The sequence below is a fragment of the Poecilia reticulata genome, linkage group LG10 (genome assembly GCF_000633615.1).
Source record: "Poecilia reticulata strain Guanapo linkage group LG10, Guppy_female_1.0+MT, whole genome shotgun sequence".
Classification (NCBI taxonomy): domain Eukaryota; kingdom Metazoa; phylum Chordata; class Actinopteri; order Cyprinodontiformes; family Poeciliidae; genus Poecilia; species Poecilia reticulata.
In genome coordinates, this window is record NC_024340.1 from 3,012,733 (window position 1) to 3,025,740 (window position 13,008).

The window sequence follows — 13,008 nt, forward strand, 5'->3', positions numbered from 1 at the left end:
GTTTCTCACTCTAGAGAATAAATGTAAATATTGTTTATTTTTAGCCAGTGCAACAACAGCCACAGTGACACCCTCGCAAGAAGGGTAAAAAGCATTTTATAAATCATATTTAATTCCAGAGTCATAATTTAAGACTAAAGAGTAAAGAAATGTTAAAATATTTTTTTAATCTGTGTTTTATCTCTGAATAAAAGAGTTCAAAAATAATTTCATAATGTTAACTTTGCCCTCTTATTAAACAAAAGAAATCAACAAAGATAAGGATTCTAAGGATGCCAAAGTAGGGATTCAGACACCCTAGCCCCTCCTATTCCCTGAACATTATTCAGAAAGCAGCTTCTTGTAACTATCCGTCTGTCATTTTATTCTGAGGAAAGTTTGCCCCACTCATCACTTTTTGACGTGCAGCAGTAAAGCATCCCCAAACCATGACACGTCCACCTCCATGCTTCACAGTTGGCATAAGATGGCTTTCCTGGAATGCTCCATAAAGTTTATACTAAGCATACTATATCCAGATAATTCAGTTTTACACTCATCATTCCGAAGGACGTTATTCAAGAAGTCCTGGCACTTTTATTTAAAAACTTGTATCTCAGATGCATTTATTTATTTTTTTGCCATGATTGCCATTGTAAAGTTGAAAGCACTCATGGGCCACAAAAATTCTTAGTATTGTCTTAAAATCAAAATGCAAAAATCATTTTAGTGTCCAATTTACTTTACTTTTACATTCTCCACAACAAACTAACATTGCGATATGGTAATAAAACAAAGGTGTAGTTTAGGAAATGAATCTGTAAACCAAAACATTCAAATCATAAAAGTTTTGTACATTTGAGCTACTTAAAGAAATACATCATTTCTCAGATTTTTGCGGTGTCCGTTATTTTGTATATTGTTTTAGACATTTTTTAAATCTGCGCTTAGCAATAAGAATGGAACATGAATGGCTCTTATTTCTAAAACACTTACTGTCCCAATGATGTGACGTGCCTCCTTTTTCCTATTTTGCAGAAAGTGTTATTGATTTATGTAATTTTATTTTTATTTTTTTTTGCTAGTTTTAAAATGATTTATTTACAACTATTATTGTTGAGACTGATATTAAAATATACTTGTCCAATTATCATTTTTACACCCTGACAAACACGGACACAAACACACACACACACACACACACACACACACGCATAGCTGTGTAACAAAACATTTCTGCTCTGCTTAAGAAATATCACCAATGAACACGCTTGTTTCCTCAGTGGTAAATATTCCCTGAGCACATTTAAAGAGTGCATGCTAAACAGATTTCTGTTTAGCATTTCAGAAAATATTTCCTTTCAACACATGTAAGTAAAAGTGCATGTGTGTGTTGTGTGTCGTTTTGTGCAATCTATTTGTTGCCGCAAGGATGTGGTTGACTGTGTGCTGCAGCTTCATGCCGGAAGCTCCACGCATCTAGAGAGTTATCATCCACAACTTTTTTTTTTTTTTTTTTTTTTTTTTGTCACTGCGAGGCACACTGAAACTCGAACCCATGACAAAACCATCCAGTGTTGCGCGCTGCATTCTTCGAAGCTGTTCAAAATGTTCCCCAGGGTGATTTTGAAGGGAACTATGATTAAAAAATCTCAGCAAAAGAAAAGAACGTCACCGAGTAACTACAAAGAGAGGTTCTTTGTGTTAGACACTCAAGACCTGAAGTATTCTGAACGTCGTCCCGGGGTAAGTCCTCACTTGACTTCATTTTCAAATTGACATCAAGGGAGCTTGGTGGGGGAAATGTAGCATTTCGAATGCCACTCGCGATTTCAGTGGCTTGCATCAGAGGATGTATTCCCCCCATAACGTGAGGAGCAATGTTCCTTTCAGAAAAAACCCATGCTGAAAGGTTGCATCGAACTGTCCAGGATTAAGTGTGTGGAGATCGTGTTGAGTGACGCCCCTATACCATGCAACTACAAGTACCCCTTTCAGGTAAACGCAGTCATTTCACCCAGAATATACTAAACTGCAAAAATGTACACTGCGTGTGTTATATGCAAAAGTAAAAGCAAACAAACAAAAAAAAAAAAAAATGCTGACGTCTTTGCAGGTATTTCATGACAATTATTACCTCTACGTATTTGCGCCAGACAACGACTGCCGTCAGAGATGGGTCCGAGCTCTTAAAGAGGGTAATTTATTTCTTCACTGACAAATAATCACAAATTAGAGTGGTGCAAATTCATTCATTGACAGCTGCTTGCAATGGGGTTTTGTTTTTTTTTGTTTTTCCTACTGAACGCAGAGACGAAACACAACAGCTTGGTTCCAAAGTTCCACCCAAACTTCTGGATGGAAGGAAAATGGAGGTGCTGCCAACAAAATGAGAAACTGGCRTCAGGCTGTCAGCTCTACGACCCSGAGGGTTACGGTTCGTTTTCGTTTCTTTTTCGCCTCCTTGTTGAATGCACGTTTTCGGCAAGGCGTTACATGACTATTCGAAACATGAACACACAAACGGATAATAAATAATAAGCTTCAGAAAAAACAAAAAAATCATTTTCTGTGAGCTTTTGAACGTGTGATTAAATGCAGTGGCTTGAGCTGTTCTCTACATTTTGTCACATSACAACAACAAACCTCAACGTAGGAGATTTGGCTGTGCGTGAAACCTATCTGAAGATTTAAAAAAAAAAAAAGTAGTAATCGATTAATCGATTATGCAAAGAGCTACGTCTGGGGTTGGGACATTCTGTCTCCAGGACATTTATGGCTACACTATGTATGTATAGCCTTTATAGAAATGAGGAAAGTAGAAAGTCGCTGTTGAAAGAAGGCCATGGGAAGTCACATTTGCAGTTTGCCTCAGGTCATGWAGGTGAATCAGCAAAACATTTGGTCCCACGAGATCAGAAATACTTTTTTATTGGCTGACATGCAAAAACGTAATGCATGTGGGAAAACTTAAGCTGGTTCACAATGTCTGATTATGTCCCATCTTAGACATTATCCCTCATCGTGAAGGAAAATATCTTGTCATGAACTTGAATCGGTGGCCAGTGGTCACTGTGACGAATATATCAACCGCTGATTTAGCTCTCTCTCCAATCAAAGGTGACCTAAAGCAAATGTAAAAGCAGTGTCAGAAATGTTTTTTGTAAAATTTTGCATTACAGCGGCTGCTGTAGCCAAGATCTGGTTTTTGTGTTCTTTTGAGTTCTTGAATCGTCCAAATCTGGATTCATTGTTTTCGTTTACTGTCTGCTGCATTTTTTTTCTGACACAACTCCGCAGCAGCAAGGAATCAGTTGTGGAAATCAGGGATCTTCCTCTTCAGTGTACAGGAGGAGCTCTTATATCTAGGAGCACGCAAGGTTTGTTTGTTCCAGCACAGACTGCATAGCCGGTCAGTTTATCAGTAGATTGGTGAAACTAAAGCCAGGTTGGTTCTAGAAGAAGGTCTATTAGAGGAGGAAAAAAGACTGCAACTCAGATGAAAGTTGATCTTCATACAGAACAATATAGCCAAGCATGTAGTCAAAGCGGCAACGGACTGATTTAGGTCAAAGCGTGTTCAGATTTTAGGACGGCTCAGCCAAAACACGTGCTGCATGGTGCAATTTGGAATACACTTACGCCAGGGCAGACTTTGCAATTATTTTCTATGTCTTTAATTAAACCAGATTTCTCACCAGAATGGCCAAGGTCGTAAAACAAACGAATGACCAGGCAAAATCTTTTTTGCTAGTGTTTTTTGCACTGATGAGTTTGTGGGCCGCCTGTATATATTTCCAACCTTTAAAATGTAATCTTTTCATTTTTCCCATCACAAATGATGTCTAATTACATATTTTTTCAACATTGAATCAAATGTTTTGATCAGTTATTTAGAAGTTGAGTAGGCATTTTACCAGATACTTTTTACTCTTACTTGGAGTGATTTCTCAAATGACTTCTTTTAACCTTTAGTTGAATAATAMATGTCGAACTAGTGTTACTCTTACTTGCGTACATTTTTTGGGTACTCTACCCTCTTTGTTGGCACTAAAACATAACAATAGAGCTACCAGGCACAGAAGAAGAGCAGCTGTGGGAGCCTGACTGTTGCACCGGGGTTTAGAATTTGGTCTGTGATGTTTTTAAAAGAAAAAATGTAAATGAATTATCTGCCACTTTATGTTCCTCTGTCATGAAAAAAAAAGTTAATTAAAATTAGCAGAAGTTTGTGGTTAAAATGTGACAAAGTAATTATAAAAACTTCTGCAAAACAAACAACAACAAAAAAACCCCATTCATTTTAACTTTCTTGCTTACATATTTCCTTTCCAGAAAGACCTGTCTTGAATTTTCAGCTAATGTTAAGATGTCTTGTGTCCCCACAGCTTCTAAAAAGCCTCTTCCTCGGCTGCCGGATCCAGAGGTATCACTCTCTAAAGCTTATCTGTGCTCTGAATATTGTTGAAAAGAGTCATATAATAGTGCAGAACTTGTTGAGATTTTTTTTTTTCTGTTAACTCTAGTTTGTCAGTTCACATTAGTTGTTTACAAACCAGCTATTTTCACATCTCATCTAATCAATGATCGGAGGGCGAGTCTGCAATGACTTTCACCCACTAAACCCAGAGGGCCCATGATTCATATCCATTTTACTCAGTTATCTTTTATTGCTCACTTTATGTGATTGCCAGGGTTTGCCCGTATGTACAGAGCTAAAGTTCACCTCAGCTGTAGCGTATCAGTAGCTGAAAGAAAAGCAAACCTTCTTTCACTTCGAACTGTTTGATAAATTCTCGCTCATTTTATCAGAACTTTCTTCTGATTGGAAGGCACCGCGCTGATGCTTAGCTCGTCTTATCTTGTGCAGGTGGGGTTGAGTGACTCAGGAGATCAGATGGTCATCGCTCTGCAAGACTACGCACCACAGAGAGACGATGATTTGCCTCTTCAGAAAGACCAGGAGTATCGGCTGATCAACAGCTCCCACTCGGACTGGTGGACTGTGCAGGATGACAGGGGGTAGGGCTTAATCATGAGGCCACAGCTGTCTTGTGCGTGTGTGTTTTTGTTCTTTAAGCTCAGTTTTCGTGTACTTCAGCTGCTGCTTTTTGTTTTCTTGACCCCCGAAACAGAAACGCGGGGTTTGTGCCCAGCACGTTCGTAGCTGAGAAAAACGGCCAGAACTTTGAGCGATTTGAGTGAGTTTACTTTTCCCCTTCTCTGCCCACTTTGACCGCAAAATACGTCTGCGTAAGTCTTTGTTTGCTCTTTGTATAACCAGTTTGGGGTCATTATTATCCTGTCCTTTTCTGCAGATGGTACAATAAGCACATCAGCAGATGGGAGGCAGAGGAATTGCTGTTGAAAGAGGTGAAAAGTTGACAAATTTGGCGTCAGAAAAAAAGTCCCACGTTTTTTAAAATAATACCCAATCTCGATAAGCAGCGTGTTGCTCCTGCTCGGTTTGGGGTTGGAGGGGGGAAAAAATGCACTTTTGTTGTGACTGTGCCACCTACAGCGATTTTGCTTTTGCAAAATTAACGCACCTGCAAACTGACAGTCTGACATGACAGTGGGACATGAAAAAATTCTCACAACCACAGTGTTTCCTCCAATGTTGAATTTCCTGCCGCCGATTGCTTCTCTGTGCTTTGCAAGCAGAAGGGGGGAACAAAAAAAAAAAACTGTCCATTGCCATCTTCAACATCTGCTTCTATAAGAACTGAAGAACTGGAAGTGTCGTCCGAGCAGGAGATAGAATTTAATAAAAAGCACAATCTGGACCGTTTTGGGTTGGGCATGGTGTGAAGCTTCATGTGATTTATGTGCTTTGTGCTCAGGGAAAAGAAGGTGCGTTCATGGTGCGTGACTCAAGACAGGTGGGGGTCTACACTGTGTCAGTTTTCACAAAAGCTCCTGGGTACGTTAACTCTCTTGTTATTATTTATTAATTTTATTGTAATTTCCAAAAATGACAAGTGCTTTAAAATATATTTGCCTCCTTAGTTGTCAGTTTTTTTTTGTTGTTTTTTTTTTTTGCCTTGCTCAAATATTTCAGATCATTAAACATAGTTTTGTTGTTGTTGAAGGGCGAAACTGCAACATCTCTATTAGATGTAAGTCCAGGCTTTGATTAGGCCAGTCTAAAACCTTCCTATTTTCAACAAAGTCAGAGGTGGACTTAAAGTCCTTCTCTTGTAATTTAGGATGTCCCGGTGTCGAGATGAGGAAATGAATGAAATCATAATTTAAGCACTGCTTTTTGTACTCAAGTTGTTGCTGTATGACAATAAGACTTGTTTGATGATTTAAAACAATTTAAGTGTGGCAAAAAAACAAAACAAAAAAAAACATCCAATAATGCAAGAAATTTGTGAAGGGGCAAATACTTTACAGAAAGCATGGTAAATGTCGCTTGTGTTGAAACATGTGTCATGTTTAGGTCTAATGGCGAGAAGAACCCCAGAGTGAAACATTACCAAATAAGACAGACCGACACGGAGAAGAAAGCGTTTTACTTGGCAGAGAAGTACCTGTTCAGCACCATTCCTGAGCTCATCAATTACCACCAACACAACGCTGCTGGTAAGCGTCTGCTCTGTGATATTCGTCGCCGACATGCAAGGAGGAATGTGTCATTACATAAGTTAGCGGGGCGAAATTTTATGACTCAGGTAAAATGAACGTGCTTCTCCAAATCGCTGTTGCGTCACTCTGATGTGTGCAATTTGTTTCCCCTGGCAGGTCTGATAACGAGACTGAGACACGCCGTCTCTAAAGGGGAGCGCAGCTCACAGGAAACTGCCGGCCACTTAACAGGTTGGATGATGTACCGTTGTATAAACTTAACCCGATCTCAGTGACCGTCCTCTGCTGCCAAAAAGTGTGGATTTTGCTGACCTCTTGTGGTTTATTCAAAAGATGACACTCCCAACAGTTTGATCTGTGTTTTGGTTCTGCTAGATTTGCAGTCTTGCTGGAGCAAAGTAGTCTTTCATGTTCTCTACCAGCTTTTATTTGCCTGCTCTTTCCTATTCTTTCATTCTGACAAAATGAAAGCTTGTTCACGTAAAGTATGAACACGTGTAAACCAGTGAGGTGCTTGTGGAGGGAACATGACAAAATCTGTGGAGATTTCCAAAGTTTTCAACTCAAGAGCTGAATAGAAATAAAATTCAACAGGATTTTGCTGAGCTACATTCATCTGAACCGGGTTTTGTTGAAGCAGGGAGACGTCTAAAACATGCAGGGCTGTGAGCCTTTAGAACCAGAGTTGAAAAAGATTCAACTCTACAAGTTTAAGTTTATTGTGACTTCTAAACAGCAATCTTTTTTTTTTTTTTTACATGTTCTACTAAATTTAAGGTCTAAATCACTAGAAGCAAATCTTATTTAGAGCTTAATTCAGCCATTTGACTTTCTGGCCATTTTGTCATCTTTGTACCACCATTTCCTGACTATCAAAACACAATTTTGTCACAGTTTATCTATCATATTATTCCAACATATTGATTGGAATAATATGTTATTCTAAAATAATATCTTTTTTTTTTTTTTTACCTTGTATGTAAAAAAAAAAGTGCAGTTAAAACATTTTTCTGCAGAAAGGAGAAGGACTGAAATGACAAAACACATTTTCTTCATAATGTTTTTGTAAAACTATGTTACCATTTAATTAGACAGCTGGGTAACTCGTGACTTTTTTTTTTTTTTACTTGTGAGCAGGTTTCCATAATGTCTCACCTATATAAATTTTGCATAGTTCAGTCATTTGCTATTATTTTGAAGATCGGCTTTTACACATAAAGACAAACTCAGACAAAAACACAATTGGTCCAGCCTTGGTTAAGGAGTACCATGCAACTTGCTTTTGAAAAATTCTCTGGGCAAAAGCTTTCTTCTTGTGACATGTTCCACAAATGTGTTTTAGAATAGGTGTACTTAATACACCGACAAATTCTGCAGTGGAAGTGGATTTCTCAGGAGTTCTTCCCCCGAGGTCTTGTGGCGTTTTAAGTGTTGTAGCCAGAATGTGTTCTTGTTCTTGGCACCTGGAATGAAAAAAAATACATTTCTAAGGCTTCGTAATTGCTGTCCTCGTAAAGGACACTGAGTACTATGTATTTCCCCTGCTTTACTTTATAAAATTAGAAAAAAATAACAACCCCAAAGACCTTTAATCACTTTAAAAGATCACGCTGTTAAAGAAAAGCCTGACAACCTGGTAGGAAAGCAGAAAAAAAACAATCCAAAAGCTTAAATTTAATTGTCCTTTAATGACTAGAAACAAGATTTTTGTAAACATACAAGGAGTTACGCATTACGTACATGAACAGCATCATCAGTGCGGTTCTTCATCACTTGTTTGGTGATCTCGACAGATCAGTGGGAGATAGACCCGGAGGAGCTGAACCTGGGTCAGGAGATCGGCAGTGGCCAGTTCGGACTGGTGTTGGAGGGGAAATGGAATGACAGGAAGGTGGCGGTGAAGATGGTTAGAGAGGACTGCATGACTGACGAGGACTTTAAAGAAGAGGCAATGGTTATGATGTAAGTGTGACCTATGCTTGGCTTGGGTGTGCCATGAAAGCAGTCATCTGACTCGTGCGTGTGTGTGTGTATGTGTGGGGGTGCGCTTCAACAGGAGGTTGTCTCACTGTAAGCTCGTGCAGCTGTACGGCGTGTGCACCCAACGCTCCCCCATGTGTCTGGTGTTCGAATACATGGAGAGTGGCTGTTTGTCGGCCTACCTGCGGGAGAAGAAAGGCCGTTTGTCTCAGGATCTGATGCTGGGAATGTGCCTGGATGTCAGCGAGGGGATGGCTTACCTGGAGAGCTCCAACTTCATCCACAGAGATCTGGTACACCAAAAGGGCAAAAATCGAGTTTTCTGCCTCTCCGTTTAGCATCCCATTGGCGTTACAAGAATTTCCCACGTCTTTGCTTTTACAGGCTGCAAGGAACTGTCTTGTCACGAAAAACAATGAGGTGAAAGTGTCTGATTTTGGCATGACCAGGTGGGCTGCCCATCACAGTTGCTAAAACTCCTTTGCTGTATCATTGCACAGTGTGTGTATAATGCTGTCTTTTTTTTTTTTGTCCACCTGTTGTGTGCTGAAGGTTTGTTCTCGATGATCAGTACACAAGCTCCCAAGGCTCCAAGTTCCCTGTCAAATGGTCAGCTCCAGAGGTCATCAAATACTCAAAGTTCAGCAGCAAGTCTGACATCTGGTCATTTGGTGTGTGATCTATTGCTCAACCTTTCAGTTTGTTTTTTTTAGGCTGACTAATTTTTAAACGTCAGAACTTCTCTTCTACCACTTTTTGCAGCCTTCAAAGCAGTTTTTACAGGTTATTTGACTGTAGACCAAATTAAAATCTTTTTTTTTTTTTTACTGGTTGCATATCTTTTACTGGTGTTGAGTTCAATGTAAAACCAAGCTGCAAGTTAAGTAGAACACAAGATATGTTTCCTTCAAAGGTCCATAAGAAAAAGTGAGTCAATAGAACAATAGAAAGTACATTTATTTCTGATATATAAATAGTCTTAATATTATTAGCAATATGGCATTTATCCTGCAAAAAAAAAAGTTAAGAAATCATAGAATCACCTTGGGAACATGAGAGCATTTTTACCAATCCTATAAACCCTTAATCGATTTTAATTTAACTGAAACTCTACTGGGGCTGCACAGTGGCGCAGTTGGTAGAGCTGTTGCCTTGCAGCAAGAAGGTTCTGGGTTCAATTCCCGGCCCCGGTCTTTCTGCATGGAGTTTGCATGTTCTCACTGTGCATGTGTGGGTTTGTTCTCACTGTGCATGTGTGGGTTTTCTCCGGGTACTCCGGTTTCCTCCCACAGTCCAAAAACATGACTGTCAGGTTAATTGGCCTCTCCAGATTGCCCCTAGGGGTGAGTGTGTGTCTCTGTGTTGCCCTGCGACAGACTGGCGACCTGTCCAGGGTGACCCCGCCTCTCGCCCGAAACGTTAGCTGGAGATAGACACCAGCAACCCTCCCGACCCCACCAACGGACAAGGGYGCAAGAAAATGGATGGATGGATGAAACTCTACTGAAGGAAAACAGATTAATTCAGACTCTTTGTCCAGGTCTGACTAACTGACATGGAAAACTTTCTGGTAGTTCATTTAGTCAAAGCTTGGTAGTTATTTGTGGTACACAGTTGTATTCTCTGGACCCCTAACATTGAAAAAAAGGGAAGTCTCTTATATGAACTCACATTTTCTAACATGCAAATTACAAAGGTGAAAGTTTTGTGCAGTGTCAACAGGTTTTATGGACTCAGTGGTAGAACTATTAGGATTTTACTTGTCATGCAAATCAACACAACTCAGATTTAAAAACAAAAAAAAAAGAATATGCAATAGCTCCTATTAAGCCAGCCTGACTCCGCATAACAAGGGTTATTGGATAAAAGTTCACACAGACGTATGGGATCTTTCAGGATCGTTGTTCAAAATATTTGTTTGGAACATCGAGCATGTCTTGTTTTTTTTTTTTTTTTATTTATTAATGAAAGTTTGTTTCAAAATAGAAGACATAAGATGTCCCCAATCTTGAAAGAGAATCATAACTAGCATTTGGCAGAACGCAAGTAGGGAAAATATAGTGCTTCTGGGGGTAGGGTTTTTTTTATTTATATTTTCACGGTTTTTGCAAAGACAAATCTGAGTGCCTGTTATTGTTCTTGTTATGGTGTTTGTCAGGAGCTACTATATGACATATCCTACAAAAGCCCTTTACGATGCCTCAGAAAAAGAACAAAGATGTCCTAAAACTGGGGTCTTCAAATTTTCTTCCATTTGATTTAAGTGTGTCCCTGATTCATCGCACTTAAATCAAATGGTTGAATTACCTCCTCATATGCAGTCAAGTTTTCCAGACTCCTATTAATGACATCATTAATGACTTAGGTGTGTTGAAGCAGAGATAGATGTAGCGTCTCCAACACAACACAGAATGCAATCTCTACTTTCCACCGTCCACTTAGGGCTTTGCCTTTTTCTTTTATATAAACAAGAACTGACAACTTCCCTAATAGGATTGATTGAAAATGATAATAATAATAATAATAATAATAATAATAATAATAATAATAATAATAATAATAATAATAATAATTGGGATGGACTAAACTGGAAGATATTTGTTTACAAGACAACCACATCATCAGCATATAAGGATATCTTGTGAACCAAATGTCCCAACTGTACACTAACTTTGTGTTATAATTGTATTAGTTGGGGGAAATGTTGCAAATATTGGTAACTTAATATTTGCCAATAATATACCAAGAGCTTAGTTTGTGCTGAATAGATCATTCGAGAGTTACTGGAAAACCCAAATGTTTGTAGAGATACTGTTAGACTGCAGCAATAAGATCACAGTATTTTATTACTTGATGACGGAGTTGGGTTTTTGTTGTTGCTTTGAATCAAATTGATTGACAGGTTTTCGTGTCAGAAGACAACCTGACCGTGGCTGTTAACCCATTAACAGGTGTACTCATGTGGGAGATTTACAACGAAGGGCGTCTTCCCTACGAGAACCGGACTAACGCAGAGGTCGTGGAGTCCCTGAATGCAGGCTTGAGGCTCCTGAAGCCCCGCCTGGCCCCGAACCCGGTCTATTTGCTGATGGAGTGGTGCTGGAAGGAGGTAGGAATAGGTCCAGTAAAACAGCTGCCAAACCGTACAAGTTCAGGGCTCTGATTGGTAATCGTTTGTGTTTCTCAGAAACCAGAAGATCGTCCGTCCTTCGCTGTTCTGCTGCATGAACTGGCCGCCTTATCTGACCTCTGAACCAAGTGAAGATTTGAGAACATGTCTAAACACAGTTATTTTATTTATTTATTTATTTTGTCACGCGTTGCGAAAAGGTCTTCCAAATGAGTCAAAAATGTACTTTTGTAGATTTTGCACTTTATTTTCATTTTTAACTTTGTAAGCCACTCTGAGAAGTCGAATAAAGTTGACCGGTAAAGATGAATATAATATTTACTCTGTGGTTACTGTACAGGATTAGTTTGATGAAACATTTGTGAGTTCACTGCCTGACATTACCTTTGTTTCCATTATTTTGTGGGTGAATTTTACACAAGGCGCTCTACGGCCAGAAGGAATACATGACCCTTACAGAAACCGCTCCAGGGTCTCTCCTCCCAACGGGACGTGTCCAGAAATGGACATTTTTCTGCCGTCCCGATCAGATGACTCCATTAAAGGAGCCTTTTGCGCTATTTCTTCACCACATGACCTTTTTACATGAGTTCTGCGTCTGTAACCACAAAAGGCTAGTTCAGTTCAGCTCTGTTTGTTCCTGTATGGAGAACAGCGACGAGCCTAAATAAACAACAAAAAAGAGAACATAGATTGCAACTGAATATTCAGTTTCATTCGTTATGTCGGGCAGGAAATTACTCACTTAACCCATTCACCTCTCTACAGCGTTCGTGGTCGAAGCTGGTTCTGTTCTATGAATTGCACACAGCGACAATGTGGCCCTGGCATCCAGCAAAAAAAAGAAAGAAAAGAGACACACCAAGAGCTTGAAGACTGAAGCAGGAGTGAAAGAGAATTACAAAACAACCAGATGAAGTAATAAGACGAAATGTGGAACAGCTGAGGCAGAATGAAAGCAGGGAAGCTGAGGCTAAGACTCAAAGGGGCAAAGATTGGAAACTGAAACGTGCAAGGAACAAAACACAGGAGTAAGCAAAGAAACACGAAGGACTGAAGTGATATTGCAGCACATTAGAGGCAAACAAATCTATTGACGGGTTTCTGTTTACTTCTAAAAAAAATTTGGACAATGAAATAAAGTTAAAGAAATTAGAAATAAAAACAAGTAAAAGATAAAACAAGATGTTTCTTTCTGCTTCAAAAAGGAGCAGGGAGAAGTTTAAAGTTGTTAACTCAGACCCCCTTACCCTATAAATCATCTGTGCATTATATGTTTCTGTACAAATAAAATCTTAATATACAATGTATATTGACACAAAACTGCA

The 13,008-nt window shown here is 39.2% G+C and overlaps 1 protein-coding gene across 1 annotated transcript; it reads left to right on the top strand.

Annotated features, from left to right (window-relative positions):
• The first annotated feature begins 1,507 nt into the window (after positions 1-1,507).
• itk (IL2 inducible T cell kinase) lies at positions 1,508-11,989 on the top strand. The gene is made up of 17 exons (XM_008419592.1): positions 1,508-1,725; positions 1,873-1,977; positions 2,096-2,177; positions 2,291-2,416; positions 4,368-4,405; positions 4,850-5,001; positions 5,115-5,180; positions 5,298-5,352; positions 5,823-5,902; positions 6,425-6,567; positions 6,727-6,801; positions 8,364-8,532; positions 8,627-8,843; positions 8,935-8,999; positions 9,103-9,221; positions 11,502-11,659; positions 11,738-11,989. The coding sequence occupies exons 1-17, from the start codon at positions 1,588-1,590 to the stop codon at positions 11,801-11,803; spliced, it is 1,854 nt and encodes a 617-aa protein (XP_008417814.1). The 5' UTR covers positions 1,508-1,587; the 3' UTR covers positions 11,804-11,989.
• Positions 11,990-13,008: the final 1,019 nt, after the last annotated feature.